Here is a 24,662-nt window from a genome sequence, read left to right as displayed (position 1 = left end):
ACTACAGTGGAAAATGACTGATATTGAGCTTTTAGGTTGTCATTAGTGTGTCTATTTACCTGTATATGTAGAAATTAATCTGAAGTGATTTGATAAGACCATATTTCATTGCTGTGCCATGATATCAGTATGATGTTATTTGTGGCACATACGCATAATGGCATATCCAAAATTACAATTGTTCAAATATATCTTATCATCACTGAAAGATGTCGTTAATGTTTAGCTATTGATCGAAGAAGATTTAGAGTAACGTTATCTACAATAAAAATTCAGCAATCGATCAATCTGTGAGTTTTAAACTTTTAGAGATATGACAGCAAGCGTATGTCACATTTAATAAGAAATCTATTATTTCATTTCCTTCATCACATAATACTTTGGTATGCAAGACACAGAGCTTGTTTTTCAAAGCAGGATCTAAACGCATAACTTTCCCGAAGATTATCGGTAGATGGGTTCAATTCCAATTCAGGATTCCCTAAAACGGTTGATGCATCATAGGTAATTCTCCACGATGAGTCGAAAATATTCATTGAAAGAATGATAAATCTATTACTTCATTTGCTTCATCATATAATAGTTTGATTTGTAAGACACAGAGTTTGTTTTGTTGTCGATACCAGACGACCAGCCTTTTTTAAAAATGAGCTTTTGGCAAAGTTGCAAATGAAAGTTCAGTGGTGCTCGTATAGTGGGTCGGATCGGACTTTAAGCCTAACGTTAGCTCAATATCTCAGGAATAATTGAATGAGATTTTAAGACTAGGGGGCGAAATGGTGTCTCTATTGGTACTATAAACAACTTTCCTTTTAGCTATAATGATTACGCATTTTCTGCACCTGAGGCGAGTTCTGAAATTGAATTTTAAGCGAGTTCGATTCCAGAACTTGCATCCGGCCCGTGCTGGAAACCTATTATTCGCTAAAAAAAAAGCCATTCAGAATAAGTTAGGAAAATATTAATTCTCCACTATGCTTATACTAATAGTTTCGCCCTGTTTTGCAATGTTAAAGAACCAGCTCTTGTCACTTTCGGATGCTATAGTAAACTGATTCCTATAAACAAAAGACGTAACAGATTAGTAATTATGACGAAACGCTTGCTTTAAGGAATTTAAAAATTTGTTCTAAGCAACTGATTGGATCCAAAATAAAATTACTTCTCATCAAATCGATGAGGTAGACAATTTCAGGTCAAAGAATGTTTATTAGACAGTCATGCCTTTCCTGCTTTCTCAACAATTCGAGATTATTATTTTTCAAAAAGAGTCGGCTGCTATTATGAAAGTATAAATGGAAAAAAGAATAGATATAACATAACCACATGTGTGTGTGGTGTGGATATTCTATTTTCGAATATGAAAAATAGAAATATCGTATAATATGGGAGCATAAAGTCATGCCAAATGAAAATCCATTTTATATTGAAAAATTCTATTTCCAATGCACTTCTTGTATTATATGTATATTTTTTGCCTTAGACATGCAAGCCTCCCTTAAAGTTATTACAACACCCATCCTCGAACAGCCAAGAATAAGTTTCAGTATATCGTGGCATTTCACTGAGCACACAAACCGTTCGACAAGCCGAAATTAACAAAAATAAAAAAGTAAAAAAAGTTTTCTCATTTATTTATTCACCCACATAAAAAAGCTCTAGTCATGGCTTCCGGATTCGGTGGTTGGAAAAACAAGATTCAATCAACGATACATACAAATACCCGAATGAATGCTCTGCTGAACGATCAATTTAACTTACTATCGTTAGGCAAGAAAAAGAATTTGAACCGTCTGAAGGAAGCGTTACAGGAGACACACCAAGGGTCTGAATCTGTTGAACCGGACGAAGTGAAGCCGAAAGGTGATCCGAAAGTGAACGTTGAAGAGATTTATCGCATACTGCAAAGTACAATCGAAGAACAACTCAAAACCGACAAATTCTTTCAAACCTACAATGCACAAATATCGTCCAAATTTTGTCAGATTTTATCGAGGGAAATTCGTGGACGGATCAAGATGTTAAGACATGATCGGTAAATTTTAATACATTTTGCTAATAAATTTGAATGAGTTGAAATTATTTTGAAAATCTTAGCAGATTTCGTATTGTATGCATCGTAGCAATAATCGAAAAGCTTCAGCAATTTATTGACTATAAGATGGGCTTTAATGTTGATCCAAAGTGCGACAATTATTCGACATTTACATATGAAGGTAGTCTTTTCCGGTTACACCAGACAACTTTTCTAGTATAAAACTTATGATAACCTTTTTCCAGGTGCAACTTGCTACATTGTGGCCACTGTTTTCATGGTTTATAAAGATTGAACACTGTCCTGCTTATTTCTGGGAGTAACAATATTGAGAAGAAGAGGGATATGTAGTTAATTGAGGTGAATAGAATTTGTGTTATAAAAGAGTTTATTTTGCATGATGCTGTTGTATTGTTGAGAAGTTTTTGTACCACTGAGTGGTGGTGTATACTAAAATGATGTGAAATCGATGTTAATCTGAAATATATTTACATGAATCTCTACCATTATGCCAACTTATTTAATACACCTAATGCTGACTAGTCATCCCGAATGGGTTCTATCGAATCCACTAAATACTGCTCTAGTTTAATGTACCCTCTAGTGTGTTGGATATATAATATTTAACGTCATTAGGTTAAGTACTACTATAAGCATTGTTTATCGGACAACTCTACCCAGAACTTGCAGCTTTTTTTGGTCGTCGTTGTCTATAACAAATAACACTGCTGTCTCGATAATATAGGGGATGGTATTGAATAGTCGACCTAGTCCAAAAATTCTATTTCAACAGCAGAACAAATGGGTTATTGTTTAGCTCGTATCCATCCCTACTACCATCGATACTAGATACCGATGTTTGGAGCATGGAAAAACGGTTGAGTCGTCTCATTATTACTTTGCAATTATTCGTGTGTAGAGTTCAGATTTTTAATCTCTGTGACATTGCTGTTAGCCGAAAATTTGTTGCAAAAAGTGTAATTACTTGAACCACGGAAATACTATTCATTTGGTAAGTAATATTCCATTAAAATATTCTACGAGAAGTAGCTAAATGTAAACGGAAATCACGTTCGAATCGGTAGCATTAATTTGAAAGAATTTGTTTCTGGATCTTTCTAAATCGAAGTCCCGTTTTAACTTAGAATCCATTGATTTGGAAGAAAAAAATGATTTCTAAATATTTTTATTGCAAATTTATAAATGAAATGTGCAACGAAGCTACAAATATAATTTTCTATTTCAATTACATCGATTGATTACGAATTATTGCTACAACGCGATCATTACGTTTTTGGCGCTCCTTCGCGCCTCTTTTTACCGTTTCTGGATCAACCGTTACTTAATTATTAAAAGTAATTGTTTTAATTTGAAAAAGTTTACAAACCCTCTAAATCGGATTTTAGTCTATAAAAAAAACATGTTTCCGACTGACCTTGATGCCCTACAGAATTTAGTATAAAAGAATTTTGAACCTGATTAGTTCTCTATATTGTTTCTAGATATGAGAACAGCGTGGAAAAATCATCGTATAATGGATTTACTACTCGTCGCAGCTCTATTATCTGGCTGCATTCTAGGCACTTCCAGTGAGGACATTAAACGCTCCGTCGATGTGCAAAATATTTTCAACCATTTCGACGCTTTGATAAAGTTGAAAAGCACCGTACCAACTGTATCAGATGCTGTATGTGTAACGTCCGTTGATGAGTTAAATGAAATCGAAAATGCCTTTGTTCCCGACTATGACCGCGAGACTGTTTTACGTGACGCTGAGATCAGCATTAAAATTTCGCCGGATTGCGCTAAGCTGGACAGAGTGAAATCGGAAATTATAAAACTCAGAAATGATTTCGGAATAGTGATCGCACAACCAATATCGTCTCAAATCTACAGAACGCTGAAAACGAGTTTCGAATCAAAGATTTTACAATTCGTTGGCTCTCTGGAAATTGCGAAGAAAATGGAGTCTGGCGATCGGTTGGATATGGTGGTCCGGTTTCAAAATGAATTTCAACCACAGCAAAATCGAATCTCCGAGGTCCTAACCAAATTGGAGACCGAACAAAAGCGATCGAATGATGCCAATGTTCAAACTGCAATTGAGCACTTACAACGTGGAAAGTTGGATGAAGCTGTAGCTGCGTTCGCCATTGTTACGGATCATGAAGCGCATGTCGAACGAGCTGTGATGGCTGTATACGGAAACGAAGACGATTTCCCAAATATTTGCCGATTCATTGTGCGATTGCCAAAGCTCAGCAGAGAAAATGGCTACAAAGTCGTTCGTGATCAATTGAAAAAAGATAATCGAATGGTGGATCGCCACATCTGGGTTTTGGCTGCTGAAGTAAGTCGTATACAAGAAAAAGACCGTGGCATACTCAACGATGTGTTCGTCCATATCAAAACCATGGTTCAAAATGACGATTTTGATAGCATCGCTGTAATTTTAAACAAAACAGGCGGTATGGAAGCAATGAAGCATTTTATTCCGACTCTCGTACAAATCATTTACGAAGGTGCTGAGACAGGCGGCGTCGAAAAGTTCCTAACTTTTTTGAAGAAAATAACATCCGTTGGTCATAAACTTAATCTGATCAACGAACTGGTTTTAATGCTAAAATCAACGGGCCGCATGCGCGGGCAAGACATGTCCATGATTATATTTGAAATTATCAGATTGCGTCATGTGAAGTCGTCAGACAATAAAGTTTGGCAAAAAACCGTCGAAAAGAATCTACCCGTAGAGCTCCGAGATCTGATTTACGATTCCCTATGTATCAAAAATGCCGAGAATAATGAATATCTGTTCGCCGGTAAGCCAGCCAATATAAATCAACGCCATGTACATACCTCAAGAACGCGAACGAACGAGGCATTTTATTGGAACGTTTACTTCACCAAGAATGGCACGAAAATTCTTATCAGAAGCAGCAAGTATGGCGACTCAATTTTCTTGATCGATGAAGGGAGTCGCGATGATGAACATGTTCTCCGAGCTTCGATAACCAGTACGCTAGCTGGCGACAAAACAGCCGAATTTAACTTGGAGATGCTGGGTAATGGCGAGTTTTTGATTGTTAACAAATACTTTGAACAATTGTTGTATTCACCTTTCGATAACGAGCCGAGTGAAGGCAACACTCGACCAGTTTTCTCGAAGAAATACGATCCTAACAACATTGATTTGGATTCTAAATGGATAATTAGTGTGTGTAGAGTTCCTGTTCACTATCAGTTCTAGTCTATCGTCTCCATAAGTGTAATAGTTTTTTATATGTAACTGATCATTAACGAAATTGCAAACGAAATTAAAATTTAAAATGAAATAAGGAATAAAAACTGTGTTGGTGTCTTTACTTAGAGCTCTCAAATAATCAGGCATCCCAACAGTTAATAGGTCCATACTCACAATCTTCCCTCTCCATCATGGAACGTTTGCAGGTTACCCTTTTTATAGATTTAGTTGAAGACTGCATGTCGTTTCGGTAAGTACTCTCAGCATAGAAGTTAACTTCATCTCTTCTGATCGTGATATGGTTTACAAATTAAAGGACACAGCTAACTTGCCGATTTTTCGCTTTAATTGTGATCCTTTATCGATGGGATAATTGGTGGGACAGGCAACGGGCTTTTGGAAATTATTAGAATTTTTGAAATTCAATGGGAATGTGGGAAGTATTGGAATTTTAGAATTTAATTTTTGGGAATCAATTGGAGCTGCTGGAATTGATGGTATTGGATTAAATTTTCGGAAATATAGTAAAATTTAAGAGCAATTTTTTGGGAATATAACAGCATCAAAATCGTTCGTCAGCAAACACGAACTTTTCCCACGTTATCCATAAATCTGTTACTCTTCTTTGATTAAAGCACTCAAATTCCTTTACTTCTTTTCTTTTAACTTTTATCCTAAAATGCTCTGAATTCGAACAGACTATGTTCCAAATTCGTTTATGCGAATACCATACCTGAAAGCAACGTTTCAGAAAGAGGAATGGAAAAATATATATTCACCTGCATATATTTGATCTCGATCCAAAACTTGACCATAACCGGATCGAAGTGCATAATGCATATTATACATTATACACGAAGTCAAACCGACATATTTAATTTCAAGTTTTCAAGTAACATTCTTTTAAATCTTTTCGATTCTTTTAATTCAAAAGATGTTTGTTTTTGTCAATATGCATCGACGCATCACTGTCACATTGATGTCGTTGGATGCTCATGAAAGATTTACGAATCCATTAAAAAATGGTTCAGATTTTTCTTTTTTCTAAATAAAGCGCTGACATTGTAACAAGCAGCATAATTGTTGGAGAGAAGAAATCCGAAGATGTGAGGAGTAAAGATGTGCGAGAAAATGGATAACTTAGTGGGAATATAAATCATCACCTTGTGGAAACACATATCTATAGTCGTCTGTTAAGTATGAAGACAAAATAAGTCATAAGCATCGTTTCAGCAGCGCTCTCGATTATATAGAAAGGTATAGAATAAATATAGTTTAAGAGTTTCTGTTAACGACTAGACAGGAGCAAAACAAGTTACTAATCTGTTGCCGTTTGTAAAAGGTTAATTCAACGAGCAATTAGAGTGCATGAAATCGAGGAAATCAACTTATTTTTTTGGGTACACCTCTTATAAGAATTACTTCTTCAATATTAACTGCTCTAACAGCTAAAATTAACTGCCACATCCGAATCATACTCCTTTTTACTTTACACACTTTGGTTTCTTGTAGATTATAGAACAGCAAACATCTTCGCAAGAAAAAATGTAATTTAATTGAAATTGCTCAGTCATGGAAAAACGTTAAAAAAAAAGTAGCAACAACATGAACTTTGGAGTTTTATTTCTCGCTATTTGTGCTAATTGCCCTGGTTGCACTTTTATTACCGGCAAGGCGGCAAGAGTATTGGATATGACTACGTCATCTGTTAATGACATCGACGACGCAAGTATATAATGAGCTCTGAACGTGGTTTTATAAGAGGTTGTATATAAGGAGGTTACGATGATTGCAAAAAATATCCGCTGAAATTTCATACAACATTTTAGTACAACTTCAGTTCAGTTGAAATTTTGTTTAGAAATTCAGTTGAATCCACTAAGTGGGCGCTCTCTGTTAACAACTCTCAATACAAATGAAAGATTTTATATAAAGGCAGACCAAAAACGTTACATTCTCTAATTATATAAAACAACAACAGTTTTTCTTCTATCTTTTCGTCCCAGTTGTGTCAATTTTTTCAACAGTTGCTATAAGCTACGGTGGCTCCACGAATGTAAAGACGTCACATATTTTTAGCGAAAAGACCATGCATTTCCATATCAAATTTTATGCTGTCCCTATGAAGTATTCTTGCCGTCTGTAAAAGTAATAATTTTTATATCCTTCTTCTATCATTCAACTTATTTTATGTGACCAAGGAGACATTCGTGTATGGTTTCTAAGTTAAAATTTTGTGTTATAAAAGCTTTCAATCATAAACATATTTTATGACCGCACGCATTACATACGAAAATTCGGTCAACTCAAGTTAAAGTTAACATTCTAGTCGAATCCAGAAAATCGATTATGAAAAAGATTCAGGCTTGATAAATAAAACTTAAAGATTTGAATCAAAATTAAAATGAATTTAGATGTTAGATGAATACATTCTTGGGAACTAACGAGAGTCATAGCAGGCCCGTAGCTAGAAACCATTTCTCAGACATCCCAGAGGGGGCTCAACGATATGTATTATGAAAGTGTATACCAGAAATGGTCTAATGTCGGCCCGAAGAACGTAGATATTTTTACGTATCTGTCATATCTGTTGTGGACGGTAGATTTTTGGCAATTTCGCGAGTTGAAGCCCGAGAGAAGTGAGATGGTTCATTTTAGGCACTTTTGCTTGTCGCTCTCACTTCGTTCGGGCTACAACTCGACACATTGCCTAAAAATTCTAAAATTCCCTCAGTTTCGGGCCCGACGCATGAAAATTACTATTAAACGATCCTATAGGCAAAATTATTTCATGGAATGTCGTAAACGGATGGTCATTTTCAACATATTGTTGTTACGACTCCTAGCATTAACACTGAATTCACTAGACGATTTGGAATATTTAATGATTACAGCTCGCTAACTCATTAAGGAATCTTTACAAAAGATACATACCTCTGAAAATTTTCTATGTTCGTGCTATGAGGTGCAGTGTTATGTCGATATATTTGCACCCCAACACAGTTTCGAGATACTTTGACACATAGCACATAGCGCACAGCCAAAAAAACAGGCAGTACCAGAAAAGACCAAGTGACAAATTTCTTACATCAATTAAAACTCTAAAAAAACTTAATTGGAGCAGTCAGTAGAGCAATCATCGAATTGATATGTCGGAAGAATTTAGATTTGATTATGAAGGGAGTAAAGTTTTTAAATATGAGGATCGTTCGCTTATTATTGGCTATTCGGCAAAAATAACAAAGATGATTTGTACCACACGACAAGGCATATTTCATACCGGCATTTTTGGACATGACAATAAAAGCGAACTTAAATGGCGAATTTCTGCTGATTTACCAAATCATTTGTTACGAATAGAACCTGTAGATGAAACAATCAACAAACGTTTCAAGTACATACTGTCGATTGATGTGAATACAAAGGAATTTTACAGCCCTCGTGTCTACGATGGATCAGCATTTCAATGTAAAATGCCCGCAAATGAAGAAATTGGTACGATGAAGATAAAAATGGTTTATCCCTACGAAGCGATAACTTTCTGTTCATGTGCACTGGTAAAATCGAAAGAAGCGATCGTTCAACAACAATCGGTCGAACTAGTTGCTACTCTACCAAAAATGATAACCAAAGCCGCATCGAGAAATGAGTACGCTGATGTGAAGTTCAGTTTCGAAGACAAATTGGTTGTCGCTCACAAGCATATACTGGCTGACAGAGCGAAGTTTTTCGCAGAATGTTTTCGTGGAACGCAGATGATCCAAACGCTAATGAACCGATCCAAATTATGGACACCTCGTACGCTGCTTTCGAACTGTTCATGGATGTACTCTATTTTGGAACTGTACCATCGAATTCTGAAATGTTTCTGGAAATGATCGTGTTGGCGGACAAGTATGACATTCCGGATATCAAGGCTGCAATTGAAGCGTCCGCAATAATTTCAATTTCAATTTCATTTATTTCCAAGAAAAAACTTCTAACATTGATAAATTCGGATAATGTAATCAACATGCTGATCACATCAGAACTGCACAAAGCTCAACGAATGAAAAAAGTAGCATTGGAATTCTGTGCCAAAAATCCGATGACAGAAATAAGCAACGTTCAGGATTTGGCCAAATACCCTGACCTGATGGTTCAGGTTCTAACGTATAACCAAAAACATTTCAAAAAAGCTTAGAATTTTCCGTCAATAATTTGAATTGAGTGAAAATAAGAACACCTGACGACCATCCTGAGAATGTTTCATTTTTCTTATTTATTACGAAAAACAAGAACTGGTCGAAACAAAAAAAAAAAAATTGATCGTAAGGAAAAGAGAATTTGATCGCAGTAGGAGGAAAATCTTTTTTCCCAATAATTTTGTATAAAAGGAAAATACTTCTCTGTTTTCAGGATTGCAGGAACTCTTCCTCAAGTTTTCAATTTAAATCATCTTGTACAAGGAGAATGTATTCTACGATCAAATTTTCACTCTCCTGCGAACAATTCTTGTTTTTCTGCAATCAATTCCTCTTTATCTTGCGCTCGATTCTCCTATTCCTGCGATCAGTTCAAATACTTCTCTGATTTTGCTGGCTTCAATAGAATTGACGTCAGGATAATGGTTTATTCAGTGGTCGGTATAGTTTTAACTTCGATTTCAAAATATTGGAAACGTTGTCTGACTAGTTCAAGCTGAGTTAGACTATAATCATAAGGGCTAAGGTCTCAGACCATTGCGCTGTGTAAAAGTGAAGCTAGAAAACTCTCAAGACATGATTTCTCGTGACTAGTTCCACAGGTGAGTAGTTTTTACTTTCGCCTGGCTCTTTCAATAATTTAGAGTTTGTCCGAGTTGGTGCGGATATACTTAAAGATCGGAGTCACGGAAAAATTCAAAAGTATTTTGCTTAACGGAACTAGTGTATGAAGTTGAGAAATCGGTCAGAAGAAAGTAGAAGGAGTAAGAGCAGAAGCTAACCGCCCAAGCTTTGAAATAAAATTTCGTGCAGGCATCCAAAATTTTCCCTTGCTCATGAACTAGCAATTGGAGAATCACAAACAAAACCAAATCGTTGTTATATTACCAACAATCGTAAACGAAATTTAATTTAAAAAAAAGAAGCCTAATGTGTCATTTCTACTACATACTAAACATAATACGTTCCATTATATTGTTTATGTTACACTATCATTATTAGGTATATCTCTATAGTAGGTATAGAAAAACAGAAGGAAAACAAACTTAAAATTAATTATTTGTAAAAAGAAATCAAATTCACTGCTATGAAGTGCTTAAAAGTGGGTGGCTTTGTTACCTTAGATCTAATATTTCTTTTCTCGGAAAATAGACACAATTAATCATTCTTAATTTAGTTAAGTTTCGTAGTTTTCATTACAAAAATACTTCATTTCTAATTAATTTTGTTTTTTATTACAAAAAGTTTTGTTTCTATTAAATCAGCACATCACAGACATGAATAACTGAAGTCATTTCGATTGAAATTATAATAAAATCCATGAAAAGAGGGACAATCGAATCAGAAGTCACTGATCGGAATTTCGTATAGTTGGCAATGGTGAAAAATATGCTTAGCAGTCGTTCTACTCTTATGACTCGAATGATTTCACTTTTCGTTTATTATTTCAATTAAAATTATTGAAGATTGAAATGGAACAAAAAAACACCTAAGAGGCATCGATGCTCAGCTAAATTTGTAGCGTACATTTGTGTGGCTCGTATTTCATTTTTGATGATATTTTTTCATCAGAATCTCAGAGCTAGTCAAACTGCTACAACCAAATCTATTTTTTGTTAAAAGCGTTCGTGGTCAATATTACGGTCCTACATTTTTGAAAAGGGATTCTGGTGGAAAGATATCATCAAAAGCAAACTGAAATCCAGTATTTAACAAACGCCATAATGTATGCTTTTCAGCAAAGCATCGATCCCTCTTAAGAGTAAAGTGGACGCAGTAAAATGCTCTAACGTTGACAAACAAAATGTGGCTCATCTGGACGAGTGAAAAATGCTAGAATTTCGGTCTTCGGTTTTCTCCACATTATCTGTTATCATTAACGGCGATGATAAGAAATTACGGCCTGTAGCTAATGATATAATGCTAAAACAAACGAAGTAAAAGAATTAGTAGGCCATACTTCAAACAAAAGAAGTAACAGATGATATCGATTAGCTTGCCGTTTACAAAAGGTGACAAGGTCAAGCCTATTTAAGGGTTAAGCACATGCAATCGTACATGAAAGTCGAAAATTTGGAGGCTTCTTGACGCTGGAATAATGAGAGTTCGTTCTTTGCTAGAAGCAGTGCTATGGCAATTGATTTTCATAATTTACTAAAATTTCCAGGAATATGCTAGCTTTAACGGGATTTAGCTAAATTTTCTAGATTTCGTCATAGCTAATTCTTGTAAATTCTGACAAATCTTTTAGTGAATTTTGCCAAATTTTTAGAAATCAACTTCCCAAAAATAGGCCATGGCCAGTTATGACTCATAAAAATATGAATTGGCAGTAGCTCAATGTGATATGAATAGGCTAACATTTTTTCAGGAAGCTTAGGAACGCAATGCCGTACAGGCATTCCACACCTTTTTACAGCACGAGCACCTATGAAACATTTTGGCCAATGAAATGTTAAAAGAATCATCGTAATTTCACAAATTCCGGATTTTGATTTTATCTCATGAACCAATAAAAACAAACGGAAAGTTTCGAAACTTCGATTAGTAAATGCGAATGTCTTATTGCCAAACTCATAACACGTCGAACCATATAACTCCGAAGAGAACACAAAAACTGGTCGTCAATCGCGATATAAGAAGACAAAGGAGCCAATTCCTGGGGACGAATCAATTAGAATGAATGTCACTCATCGAATGACGTGCGACCAGGTCAATGTTGTTTAGAAAAGGCAAACAGTTTATCAATATTGTAATCATCATCTTCATATTATTTTTTCACGCAAAATATCCTTACTATCTAAAATACGATTAAAAAGCGAAATAACTTCTGTTAGTACTGTAGGACCAATTGGCTTTTTCGTATTATTGTTCCATATAAAAAAAAAGAAAAGAAAATTTAAATTAAGAAAATTGAAAATGAATGCAAAACTCATCAATTTTTCGTTACGATATCATATACTGTCTGATGACTTGCTAATTATGATGAGCATGTGAGTTGGGTGAAAATAACGATTTGAGATCATGTTCGTATATTGCTATTATTAGCATGATTCCAATGCCTAATGAAATCCCTAGCATCTGAAGTAACAATCGGGAAAATGCGAATCCTTCTTTGTGCGATGTAGTCAATTCGGGCATCTGAAATCCAAAATTTTAGTTTTTCTTCTTAATCGAAATATCTAACGGTTAAACGAACCATATCGACCAATGCAATATAAATAAACGTTCCAGCTGCACAAGCGAAAATCCAAGAAGAAGCTTCCGGTGTATCACCGATTAAAATACCAAGAATAGTGCCGAAGAAACTTAGAACGGATGACAAAACGTTGTAGTAAACCGCCTGACGAGCGGACATTCCAGCTTTCAGTAAAACCGCAAAGTCTCCCTATGTTAACATTCAAATGTTATCAATTTTGCCTTAACTAAACGAATGAGTGAAGGAACGGTGCAGACAAACAAACTGATACTAACCAATTCATGTGGTAATTCGTGACAGAAAACAGCAATCGCTGTAGAAAATCCACCGGCAATGTTATTCGAAAAAGCAGCACCAATAGCCATTCCGTCAGTAAAATTATGCAAACCGTCACCCATGATAACCATCCAAGCAACAGCAGACATAGATCTCGGCGGTGAATGAACGTGACCGTGTGCACTGTAAGTTAATTTGACATGATTAGCATAATACATCTCGTGGGATCGGAACTTCTTTCAAAAATCTTGATTTGCTTACTGCGAATGGCCATGATGTTTGGACTCGTGTTCTCGCAAAATTATTGTGTAGCTCTCCTCTTTGATTGTCGGCTTGTCTTTAGACTCATTTGAACCATTTTCAACTAGTGCTGAACCACCTTCAACGTGATGTCCGTCTTCTTTCGCCGCTCTCAAGGCAACATAACCATCAGCTATGGAATAATTGTTTTGTGCCAGTAAGTTTTGAGCCGCATCCAAGTAGTCATTGTGTTCATGCTGATGTGCTTTACTGTTGTGATTTTGATTATCACTTGCTATCGGTGACTGACCGTTTTTATGGTGATGATGATCGTCTTTCGTGTCTTTTGCTATCTCGTCATAGCAATATGGATAGGAACTATACTTGTGTTTACACTCCTTACCGGATGAGTTCGATTTTTGTTTCGCCGTCAATTCGGGGTCACGCATAACGCGAACTCGTGACGATGGTTTCTCCTTTTTCTCGATTGCTTTACGCCATTCAGCGATCATTGTGAGCAGTCGCTCAAACAAGAAGAAAAACAATACTCCCAGGCTGGCTACCAATCCTTTCAGAGTCATGGTAATGTGCGGATCAGCATCTTTGGCAAATGTCATCATGGCCTGAAATCGTAAACGATAATAGCAACAAATATCTTCGAGAAATAATCTTCGAAAATACTTACGTGTGGAAGAAGATGAAGGAGAGCATCACCGGCCAGTGTACCGACAGCCAGTGCGACCAAAAATTGTAGAATTGAATTGTAGTATTCTTTGTCCATAAAAGGTATGACAGCTACACCAAGAAGCCCACATAAACTTGTACCCAGAATTGAAAGCGTTGCATAGATCCACACTGTAATGTTAGATTGTAGTAAACGTCATATACAATCTACACACTAAAACCTATACACCACATTCAGCAACGTTGATGTAGCTTACAAGGTTAATGTACGATCAAAACATTTCTTAAATGTTAACTTCACCCAAAGTGCGATCCTCAGCACCAATATGATCTTGATGCTCTCCATGAATATGCAAATCTACGGGCACTAAACTGCTAGCTATACACCCAGACCGTTCCGATTCTGTCGGTGCTGTAGCATAATAAACTATTAGCGGACAAATGGCCAGATAGTCTTCGTAATTGAAATATAAATTCTCTTTAATTGACTGAATTGAATCTGTGTGATTTAACGTTGAATTCTGTGATGAATCTCCATTAAATATTAGTTTCGTTGACTTGATGTCTTGATGATGTTCGGAAGAAATTCTTGTGACCAAATCTATACTCGAAATACACTGAAATCGAATGTAAAGATGTTAGCATTGATTATAAGAAGGATTCTTCATAGAAATAAGTCGAACCGAAACTTACAGTATCATTAAAATCTTCATTTTTCGACGCTTTCGAAAATTCAGTTCCTGTAAGTGTATTCCACAGTTTTTCGAACCCGATCACAGTCATTCTATCCTCATCATCAAACCGCTCGAATGTTTTCCGAACATACATTTGGGTTATTTTGCGAACATCCGCCTCATCGTCTTTATGCGTATGGACAGCGTGTCGTTTATCACGGTAATTCAGTTTCTCTAGCACTGGTTCAGTATCACTAAGACTTTGTTCGACGTCATTTTTCGTTCGGCCTTTACGTTTATTTGGTACAGTTTCTTCTAACACAGCATTGTATGAACTTTTATCGGTTAAGTAACTTATGTCCATGTAATTCTGATTGACTAAACGACTGTCGTCATTTTCCAGTAACTTTTTAGCATTCATTACGTTGTCATCAACATGCGTGCATGGCAAGTGCTCAGCACAAAGCAGACACACAACGCATACAGCCATTAGATGACGAGCCATATCGATAGAATCGGTTTGTTGCACTCCTCCACGAAATCCTATTAATATTTTCGGTGGTTACTGCCACCTTGTGCTTCGAGAATCGATATTGTTCTGCAAATGGAAAAAAAAAGAAATTTTGTTAGGACAGGTCTTAGTATTTTTAAGTTAAAAGAGTTAGAAGATTAAAAGGCGTTATTGGATGGTGAATACTAATGATTCTGTATTGATACGCAGAGTTGAACCGAGAACTTCTCACATAAAGTAAACTCGCTCCTATTTTGATATAGTAAATTCATTAGAAATGGTATGATCACTGCATAAGACAAGATTAACCACAGCTCATCGCTTAATTTTGTCGTCGCTGTCAATGACTATCTGTTTGACACCTACAAGTCTCAATGCGTTAATCGTGAGCCTGATCCGTATAAATAATTTTTGAATTGTTCATGCATCAGATGCTTTTTGGGTTTCAATATAGTCATTCAATAAATTGCATTATGAATTGACAATATTACTTTTTATGTCACGGATTTAATTTCGTCAACATTGAATTGTTTTAATTACGACCAAATGTTAAATAAAAAAAATAATTTACTTTCGTAGATTAGTGATAATGACACTGATGATTAGTCAATATAAAAATTAAATTGTAATCTGCAATACGTGTGCATACGTGTGATGGGTTTTAATCATCTGTGCGGTAGTTTGGACTTGAACGATTGATAATAATTACTTGTGGACGCTAATCACAGACCACTCAATTACTTATAAATGTACATGTTACAAACTGATTGAGACGTAAAATGTGCTATGAAGGATGGTCATTCCGATCAGTTGTCGCCATATTTATGAAAGAGATTGTAGTTTGTAGAAGTGCATGTATAATCGTTAACATGAAGCTATACATGCCGAAACATATTACCCGGCATTTACTGTGTTTTATAAAGTAAACACTTGCATGAATTTAAGTCACGTCTTTTCTACTTATAATTTTAAACTGATTCCGATATATTGTCACTGGACGAAAAATAAAGTGAATTTGACGATTGATTTTGGAACAATCACGGTTGAAAATTTAAAATCCGAGAATTGGCCCGTCAAATTTACGATCAAACCTGTCAATCCACTAACTATTGAATATTTTTTTTAGGTCAAGATCTAGTAAGTAAGTCAAACAAAGCCTCGTATTTCTTGTATACGTTTTTTCTGACGATCTAACACGAGGAAATGCCTTAAACGAATCTACGATTGTCATTTTTATCGATATTCCGTTCAGGCTTCAGATGAACTGATTGCGTTTAATTTGAACTCACTGAAAGTAGGATGACTAAAGGCTATGTTCGTAGATCAAGTGATGAACGAAAGACGAAACTGTGAATTTAAAAGAACATTTCTTTGCTCGTTTTGACGCCTTTGTTAATATTACTTTTGTTCATTGTTTAGCAGAAAGTTTCCGTAAAGCTGTCAAACGCAAATGATAGATTAAGTAACATCGAAAACCGGCGATAAAATTCCGTTAACCGGTAACCAACATTACACCAAAAATATGTCTGCAAAGTTGGTAAACTTCAATTTTGAAGGTAAAAATTGCAAAATTTTCAATTGTAATTGAACATTGTCAATGTCGTCTTGATGCGATCTAAAAATTTTGCCAAATTTAATATTCAAATTAACCCACGCTATTCAAAAATATTTAAATTGAATGTTAATTCATCGATTGATGCCTATTTTCGGTCATGCAAAAATGATGTATGTTCGAATAACTAAGTATTTAGATGTCTGGAATAAATTGATTGCAAATATAAGTTAATGGAATTTATTGGGCTTTCAATTTTTTTTATCAGTCACTATTAAGTGTACCATCATTTGCATGCCGATACTGTTGAGGAGAATACTTTGTTGAAATGAAAACAGATGATTGTTGAAGCAGTTTACGAGTCAATACAGACGACAAATAAAGCAGTGTCGAAATGAAATGTTTGCCTTTAGTTGATTCAGCACACAGAAACATAGAAAGTGGCACGGGTCAGATGAATGTATGATGCTGAATTTCCATAGTGAGTTATTACATAAATTTCAATGCAAATTCAGATGAGTTAAAAGAAACCAACAGATCCTCTCGCATTTAATAAGTAAGTCTCTAAACTTGCCACATCACAAATTGTCTAATTAGGTCGAAAACATACGAACAATTTTGCGTTGCTGATATCGTCATTTATTCGTCATTTTCCATTGTTATCCGTTAAACAATGGAAAACGCAAAATTGCTTGTGTGTTTTCGACCTTAGCTATCCACATTATTTCCTGTGTTTATCTCTAATTTACGTTTCAATATGTTTAAGTCGGCAAAAGATCAACGATCAATAATTTAAGTGAACAAGAAAACTCACGCCAAAAAGAGCTGAATCAACACAACTGTGCTGATCATCCTCAGCTGATCTGCTCAACAGATATGCGAAAATTCCTCCACTTAATCTTCAATAAATTCATTCATCATTTTGTGTATAGTGTAACGTTCACAACTATAGTTTTCTGTTCCTCATTAAATTATGTTCCAAAAATAAGTTGGAGTAGGAAGACATATATGCAAGCAACAATTACACATGTACATACTTGACTATAACTCATTTTGATAAATACAAATGTTAATGGAACACCTGCCAACGAACACATGAATTCGCGTGTGTGTAATTTACTTTTCGGTGGAATATTCACAATTCGGATGGAATCGTTTATGCTTACAAATTTACAACCAATCTGACACAATTTTTTTACAGGTTTGCTTATGACTTCGATTAATATATATCTAGAACAACGGATAGAAACAAACATTTTCACGTATTTTGGCCAAGGACGATACAGCTGAAGGAAATGAATTTTCTGAACAATCGTCGAAATTTAGTGCGAATCAGATTGACAATTTTGTTAAAAAAAATATTTTCGTAGAAAACGTTGCTTTTATCTATCACTATTATCTGACACGACTACTTAAAAGCCCATTCAATCAAAGTTTCATTTCAAGCTTACCGCGACTTCGTATTTATATAAATTACCGACTCCTACAATCGCGACGTGTTTGTGAAAAATAATTGAAGTCATTAACCTTTTTAACACTTAAATTGGATTTACCAAATTGTAGTTTTAAAACAGAACGAACATGAACCGTCCACAAAAATCAGGTCCACAAACTCCTACACCGACCGCATTTTATCTAATTATATTTCAGTTGCACGAGTAAAGTGAACACAATTCAATTTGTAATTATTAAATATTATCAAGTCACGGATGTTTAAAAATAAAAATTGTATCTCTGCAGTGTGTACTATATATTGCTTGAGTGACAATTCAATTTGTTTCTGCGTACTGACTAATTCAAAACCGGTTCAAGTAATTACAATCTAATTGTTAACTCGGATTTAGTATATTATTAAGGCAATCTCAGAGCAAATTTAGTAGCACTCGGTCAACCATAACCAATAATTGAATTCGAAACGAAATAATTTAGTATTTCAGTTATGTGGGGTGTTTATGCTGTCGTTTAAGGTTTTCTTTTTAGAGAAATTAAATAATTTCAAAGTGCGGTCAAACAAGACGGTCCTCCTCAAATAACTGATAGAAGGAGGATATCGAACAAAAAGTGCGATCATCACCTCGACAGATTTTTGACATTGTGATTGGTATGCGTAATCAGTTTTGGCTAGCAAGGTTGCCTACATTTCTAAAATTTCAGAACATAAATTTTGCGCTTTTTATAAATGCCAGCCCCTAGATTGTCAACAGAGTTATTGATTTCTATTTTTTTCGATATCCTATTTCTATCGCTTATTTAAGTTCTTTAGTGTACATTTACCACTTTGGTTTCATCAAAGGTTCATTAAATGATCACTCAATACTTACAGGACAACATCGTCAGTAATTGTCCACATTTTAATATTAAAAAATTTACCCTTGTCGGAATTATAAACTGCTTAGTTTAAAGGATACTGCATATGATATAATCATAAAATGATTGAACTAATTGGTGAAATAAAAAAAGTAATCCGAAACAGGCAGAATTCTAAACGGGTACATCACTTCGTTTCGATCAAACTGAAGACAGAAACGAATCAAATTGTTTGGTCGCCGATAGCGAATAGCCAAGCCATTAATTTGTATGATAATAAAAATCGTGACTTCGTTCGTTTTAGTAGATGCATAGTTGATAGAAATGAGACACATTCGAATGATTTATTTCGATTACTTTTTTTAGCAATGCAACTGAATAAATTAAGATACGGCGACATTTATCATCGAATCAATTTACATCAACAATTGAATAATTTTTGTTAATTGAATTAGATTAATTTATGAATATTTGAGATTTTAGATTTATTTCTGGTTAAAATTCTCATTTGAATGGAATGTTTTCATATTGATCAGCCGTCGAATTGTGTGATAGAACTATAATGATATCCGGCTATAACAAAGAACACATACGTGGAACTGAACTGAAATTCTATGGAAATGCCTCCTCTCAATTCAATAAAATTGACTACATAAAAGCAAATGCTGATGCTTAATTATATTGTAATGCAATCGAATTGAATAGAAAGAAAAACAAATCTAAAATAATTATTTCAGTCGTTTTTATCATTCAACATAAATTATTGTGCGCGTAATCTTCACATATTTCACACATCTTCACAGCCCTACGTCGTAATTTCGTTTATTCGTGGCAGCACGTAGAATAAATGTTTCTCTATCGACGATAAGGTTGTAAAGTTTTGCCGAATTAATGGGGAAACTATTGAAAAAGGAAATGAGAATATTTGAAGTGTGAACCCTACGGGTTAATTTTGGCTGAAAAGCTTCATTTAAACCCCCAAATTAACACAAAATATTGAAGAAAAAAAATTTGAGAGAAATAATTTATAATGGAATCGTAAGTTTACGTCCTTGTTTGGACATTTTTATTTTGACGAATGTAACCGGAACTATGTAAGTTATTTGACTCAAAAAGCCACTCGGAAATGAAAATTACCGCACATTTCTTGAGGTAATAAATCATCTCCGTAGGACGCTTTGGGTAAAAATAGGAAATAATCTCGATGGAAGTTGAATATTTCTTCTTTATCTATTGTCATGACAGCAGAAAACGATGTGTCAGCATCGGTTCATTTAAACAAACTCAAGACTTTTGCTGAGAAAATTATCGCTGTGCCCACCCACTACAAATGTTTTCTGAAAAATTTCGATAACTAAAACAATGTTATGATATTTTACAGATCAGATTAAATCGATTTGTAGAGACCTTCGATTTTTTTCTAATTATATCGAACGAAACCACAACGATAAGAAGTTTTTTTGACGACATTAAAAAAAGAAAAACAACTCAACATAATAAGAGATTTTTCAGAGACCTGATCATTCAAATAAAAAAATCTGTGTCGATAATAAAAATGTCATTTAGTTCTGTCCTGTAATCCTTATTATAATAATTGTGATAAATTATTTTCGAAGACAGTAATGACCAAATACGATATCCTCCGGTGAATGCGACACGTAGTGAAAAGTAGAGAAGCACAAGTTTTGAAATCTGACGCTGAATGTTACTTTTAACAAAAGAAGTAGTAGATTCGATGATTAAATTAAGCTTGCCGACTGATTGATAGCAAATCAAATTTAATTCTACTCAGTAAGACATAAAACGATCGTGCACATTCTGGTTGAATTACTACCTATATTCACTTCACGTTAAAAATGTCACTAAGACGAATTACTTTGCGAATCTCGTTTTATGTTTCCTACCGTAAGGGTCAGCTTAGCATTCCCATCATAAATTCAACAATGTTACTGAACGAATCTGCATTCACTATTCACAAGTTGATCCATTTTGAGTGTGTCTGACTCTATCAAAGCGTTATTTTATTTCAACTAATCAAATTGCCGCCATCATCTTGTTTATATGATCGATCAAATGACTTATCTCATCGTTTTGAGATAAGTAGTGGTTTTTTCGGATTTTTTTACTGCGACACTTAAAGTGTAACAATATTTTCGAAAATGTACAATCAGTGCTGTATACTGACTCTTGTCAACATTTTCAATAAGAACTCATTCAGAAATAATGTTATTTAAACCTAAAAACTGAAAGAAGAGTCCATACAATCTGGCTGTTTTGAAAACAACAACAGAAACAGTCAATTATCTAAAAAGATAACTTTAGGCGAAGGCGAACGAGTTATCATCATATTTTCATAGCAAAACAAAATCTTTACTTTCTTACTTGGAACTTAAAAGCTGCAATCTGTCTGTGAAATATTAATAGTATCGACCACTGCCTTGAACTTATGTGAGAAATGAGTCTGTTTATTATTGAAACACAAACCAGCCTAGTCCGAAAAACTAAAGATTAGATCAAAATCATCTTTAAAAAAAATCCTATTAGCCTATTAGAGACGAATATTATCGACAACGACGACGACGATAATAAATGAATACGTCTAGGTTGTGTTGTCTTATAATAACAAAATCATTTGTTTAAATAAATGAAGTAGCAGATTGTGTACCAAAGACTGTACGATGGCAATGTTATAACTTATAAAACAATTTTGTACAATAATATCTTACGTTTTGACAACTATAGAAGGAATAATGTCTTTATCACAAAATATTCACAACAAAACACTTTGATCATCAAAAAATCCGACACCAACAACAAAATTTGTTTATTTACAAAGTTTTGCCGTAGAAAAAGTGTTCAATTTCATTTATAATCGCTTGCGTGTGTATATATAATATTATAGTAACGTACAGTTAAGCTGCTTGGGACAGACTGATAACTGAAACCAAAACAACCATAACTTTTATTCAATGAAAAAGCATGCAAAATATGCTGATTCGGTTTTCAATCGATCAATTTAAATAATTATATAATTGGCAATTGATATGTAATGTATCACTGGGTAAATAATGTATGTATATGGACATGCCACCAGCTTCAGCATTTTCATGTAACAATAATTAATTTTATTTCAATTGAAAGCTGAATGTGTATATAAATTAAATTATGAAGAGAGTCGCTGCAGTCTGCTTAGCTTGTAAAATACGGCAGTGCTAATAATGTCTACTATTGTAGTGGTTAATTTACTTGAGGATTTAAGTATATGTACTTAAACTCCGTAATTATTATCATGTAGAAAATGTAAGTGTCAACTAAATGTATTGAATTTCATGGTTGTGTGGTTCACGTGTTGAGCAATGCGTTGCGTAGTGGTTTCATGAATGAGAATGTACAAGTGAAAATGCTATCGGTCTTCAATACGGTGAATTATTTTGCAACATTATGCATTAAATGTATGGAACCGAGATATTTTAGCCGAAAAAAATCACATTATTCAGAATGAACATAATGTGTCACATTGTTCGATTATGGCAATGTCCATCTCGTTGAAATGTTATCATTCAAATTAAGTAAATTGGAAAGAAAAAATTATCACAAAAAAAGCTGAATTGTACAAGGCGAATAGAACGACAATTTCACTAATAAGTAAGAAAATGCCATTAACGTAATGTGTATGATAAGACGCAATTGCTGTTACAATTTTACTTTGATTACAAACACCATGTACACAAAAATTTAATAAATATAACCATAAATGAACGATAAGAAACCTCAGAATTTTTTTTTTATTGTCCGACGCCGAAAAGGCATTTTAACATTGAAATAAAACTGACAAACAACCAAAAATCGGTCACAACTCACTTGATTCAATGTACAATTCAATCGACTTATCACTTCAGCAATGTGTTTTATTAAATAAACCCACTCAAACCATCAAATTTAATTTAATTTATTGAAAATAGAATTACTGATAGCCATCATCATGTCAAAATTCGAACTCGCGACGAGAGACAATCGACTCCTCTGTTTGAACAACGAACTATGTATGAACAAAATGGATGATGCATGGCATGAATCGTGTTCATTGGACTAAAAAAAGAAAGGTGACTCAATATTACAGTATGGGTCGAAATATGCTGACGCAAGGGGTTTTATCGTAATACGCGTAATACACACATATAAAATTTGCGCCAGGTGTGCGTTTTTGGAACTATCTAGAATGTTTGATGGTATTGGTAGCGTTATGTACTTATTTTGCCTAAATGATTGTTATGCTATTCACAGTAAATAAAGGTGACGAACGTTGGTATTTCTAATCTTACCTGATTGTGCTCGTATTGGATATGTGACTACGAGTCTATTATTGTATTACTTAATTGAATTTAAGCAAAAATCTTCTGTTTTTGGTTTATCAGTAGAGAAGTAATTACCTTTGTTTCGAAGAACATGCATAATCTTTCATAAGGCTCCGCTCTGATAATTTTGAATATATTTTGAGGTCATAAGGTCTTCTAAAATATGTAATTTTCGGTACGGAAACGGAAATTCGACTTGCACATTATAATCAGTTTTCAGTATAGTCCAGGTCCTTGTGTCAGGAAAATGGCTACACCAGCCAAAAATGTATTCAAAAAGTCGATTTTCAAAAAATTACAATTTGTTTTGTCGTCCCACTCCTTAAACTTTTAGTTTCATAAGTTTTTATTTAATTTATTCATTTTGTGTTTAAATTTGTTTATTTTTTTGCTTCTCTTATTTAGTCTTTACCCGACTAGTAACGGCCTAAGATAAGAAAACATTTGATCATGCAGAAATGAGTCATTATGTGGCAATTTTTATGATTTAGGCGGTTGCTAATCTTTAGAAATGCTTTTGTCTTGACACAGGTAAGATTAGGGAAAATGTTGAAAATATTACAGTCAGCTCAATTTTTTTTTATTTTTACTAAGATTCACACAAAATTTTGTTATTAATTCGAATTTTGATTCCCCATTACTTTAGCGTTTAAAAATGCGAGAATTTGAAAGTTTGAACAATGTTAACCTTAACTTTTATTATCGATTTCAACATTCTAAATCCTTCTGAATCAATTTTCACGCGATTTTTATATTTTCACTTGAATTGGTTTAAAGTCGTAACCACTTTAATATTCGCAAATGAACAGAATGAATGGAAGTCAGGCACATAGAGCTATACTCTAGAGTATAACTCTATGGTCACTGGTCAGGTACATGATATTAGATTGTTTCTAGTTACATTTGGAACTATCATCGGAAAAGTATATGATCCTTGTTTTTTGATCATAAACGTTTATATACTGTCAATATGTATACTCTTGCATACTGAAACGAAGAAATTTGTGGACAAATTGGGATCATTAATGAAAAAGGCAACTGGTGAGGTTAGATCAAAGGACTATCTTTTGCAACGAATTTCAATCGCTATCCAACGTGGAAACGCTGCCTGTATTTTGGGCACATTGGGAAAAGCAGGATAGATGATTTTTATTTATTGTAAATTTAATTTTAGAAAAGATCGCTTTTTTACTGGCTGCGTCATTATTGTGAGCAGTCTTTTTTTGCGCATTTTCCTTTAATAAATTACGTTATAAATCTTGCATACTAAAAGTCAGTATGTCATGAACTCCCGTCGGATATTAACAGAAAAATGTGCAACTTATAAGAAAAATTTTGTTTCAATAATTTTCTCATTCTTTAAAGTCAACAAAGATTGTGAGTAAACGCAGATGAGTAACCAAC

At 34.3% G+C, this 24,662-nt stretch overlaps 4 protein-coding genes across 7 annotated transcripts; 3 read left to right on the top strand and 1 right to left on the bottom strand.

Annotated features, from left to right (window-relative positions):
* Positions 1–1,596: 1,596 nt before the first annotated feature.
* Positions 1,597–2,539, top strand: LOC119083330 (tctex1 domain-containing protein 1-like). The gene is made up of 3 exons (XM_037193016.1): positions 1,597–2,035; positions 2,101–2,216; positions 2,281–2,539. Exons 1-3 carry the CDS (start codon positions 1,665–1,667, stop codon positions 2,328–2,330), a joined length of 537 nt encoding a protein of 178 aa, XP_037048911.1. The 5' UTR covers positions 1,597–1,664; the 3' UTR covers positions 2,331–2,539.
* Positions 2,540–2,883: 344 nt separating this feature from the next.
* LOC119083364 lies at positions 2,884–5,380 on the top strand. Its single transcript, XM_037193079.1, has 2 exons — positions 2,884–3,047; positions 3,538–5,380. The coding sequence occupies exon 2, from the start codon at positions 3,540–3,542 to the stop codon at positions 5,280–5,282; it is 1,743 nt and encodes a 580-aa protein (XP_037048974.1). The 5' UTR covers positions 2,884–3,047; positions 3,538–3,539; the 3' UTR covers positions 5,283–5,380.
* A 2,911-nt stretch (positions 5,381–8,291) lies between these two features.
* On the top strand, positions 8,292–9,505 carry LOC119083342 (speckle-type POZ protein-like A). Its single transcript, XM_037193036.1, has 2 exons — positions 8,292–9,218; positions 9,261–9,505. The coding sequence occupies exons 1-2, from the start codon at positions 9,013–9,015 to the stop codon at positions 9,457–9,459; spliced, it is 405 nt and encodes a 134-aa protein (XP_037048931.1). The 5' UTR covers positions 8,292–9,012; the 3' UTR covers positions 9,460–9,505.
* Positions 9,506–10,693: 1,188 nt separating this feature from the next.
* Positions 10,694–22,950, bottom strand: LOC119083352 (zinc transporter foi-like). Of its 4 annotated transcripts, none has more exons than XM_037193062.1 (8): positions 22,765–22,950; positions 14,553–15,131; positions 14,161–14,476; positions 13,861–14,030; positions 13,197–13,798; positions 12,935–13,118; positions 12,660–12,848; positions 10,694–12,601 (listed from the first exon to the last, which is right to left on the bottom strand). In XM_037193062.1, the coding sequence occupies exons 2-8, from the start codon at positions 15,036–15,038 to the stop codon at positions 12,437–12,439; spliced, it is 2,112 nt and encodes a 703-aa protein (XP_037048957.1). In that variant the 5' UTR covers positions 15,039–15,131; positions 22,765–22,950; the 3' UTR covers positions 10,694–12,436. The 4 variants fall into 4 exon arrangements, with proteins under 4 accessions (XP_037048957.1, XP_037048960.1, XP_037048958.1 ...); XM_037193065.1 differs by lacking the exon at positions 22,765–22,950 and adding an exon at positions 22,674–22,688 and having other exon boundaries at positions 12,211–12,601; XM_037193063.1 differs by lacking the exon at positions 22,765–22,950 and adding an exon at positions 21,630–21,833 and having other exon boundaries at positions 12,211–12,601.
* Positions 22,951–24,662: the final 1,712 nt, after the last annotated feature.

The sequence above is a fragment of the Bradysia coprophila genome, unplaced genomic scaffold (assembly GCF_014529535.1).
Source record: "Bradysia coprophila strain Holo2 unplaced genomic scaffold, BU_Bcop_v1 contig_588, whole genome shotgun sequence".
Classification (NCBI taxonomy): Eukaryota; Metazoa; Arthropoda; class Insecta; order Diptera; family Sciaridae; genus Bradysia; species Bradysia coprophila.
The sequence above is the reverse complement of the archived record's forward strand: the minus strand, read 5'-3'. Positions and strand labels throughout refer to the sequence as shown.

Bases quoted from the DNA above. Each gene is read 5' to 3' on its own strand.
- LOC119083364 (XM_037193079.1), top strand. From the start codon at position 3,540: ATGAGAACAGCGTGGAAAAATCATCGTATAATGGATTTACTACTCGTC.
- LOC119083352 (XM_037193062.1), bottom strand. From the start codon at position 15,038: ATGGCTCGTCATCTAATGGCTGTATGCGTTGTGTGTCTGCTTTGTGCT. The intron at 14,477-14,552 runs GTAAGTTTCGGT...ATTCGATTTCAG, and splicing joins ATGAAGATTTTAATGATACT to TGTATTTCGAGTATAGATTT. The intron at 14,031-14,160 runs GTGAAGTTAACA...CTAACATTACAG, and splicing joins TGCTGAGGATCGCACTTTGG to TGTGGATCTATGCAACGCTT.
- LOC119083330 (XM_037193016.1), top strand. From the start codon at position 1,665: ATGGCTTCCGGATTCGGTGGTTGGAAAAACAAGATTCAATCAACGATA. The intron at 2,036-2,100 runs GTAAATTTTAAT...AAATCTTAGCAG, and splicing joins AAGATGTTAAGACATGATCG to ATTTCGTATTGTATGCATCG. The intron at 2,217-2,280 runs GTAGTCTTTTCC...ACCTTTTTCCAG, and splicing joins TTCGACATTTACATATGAAG to GTGCAACTTGCTACATTGTG.
- LOC119083342 (XM_037193036.1), top strand. From the start codon at position 9,013: ATGTTTTCGTGGAACGCAGATGATCCAAACGCTAATGAACCGATCCAA. The intron at 9,219-9,260 runs TTCAATTTCAAT...AAAACTTCTAAC, and splicing joins ATTGAAGCGTCCGCAATAAT to ATTGATAAATTCGGATAATG.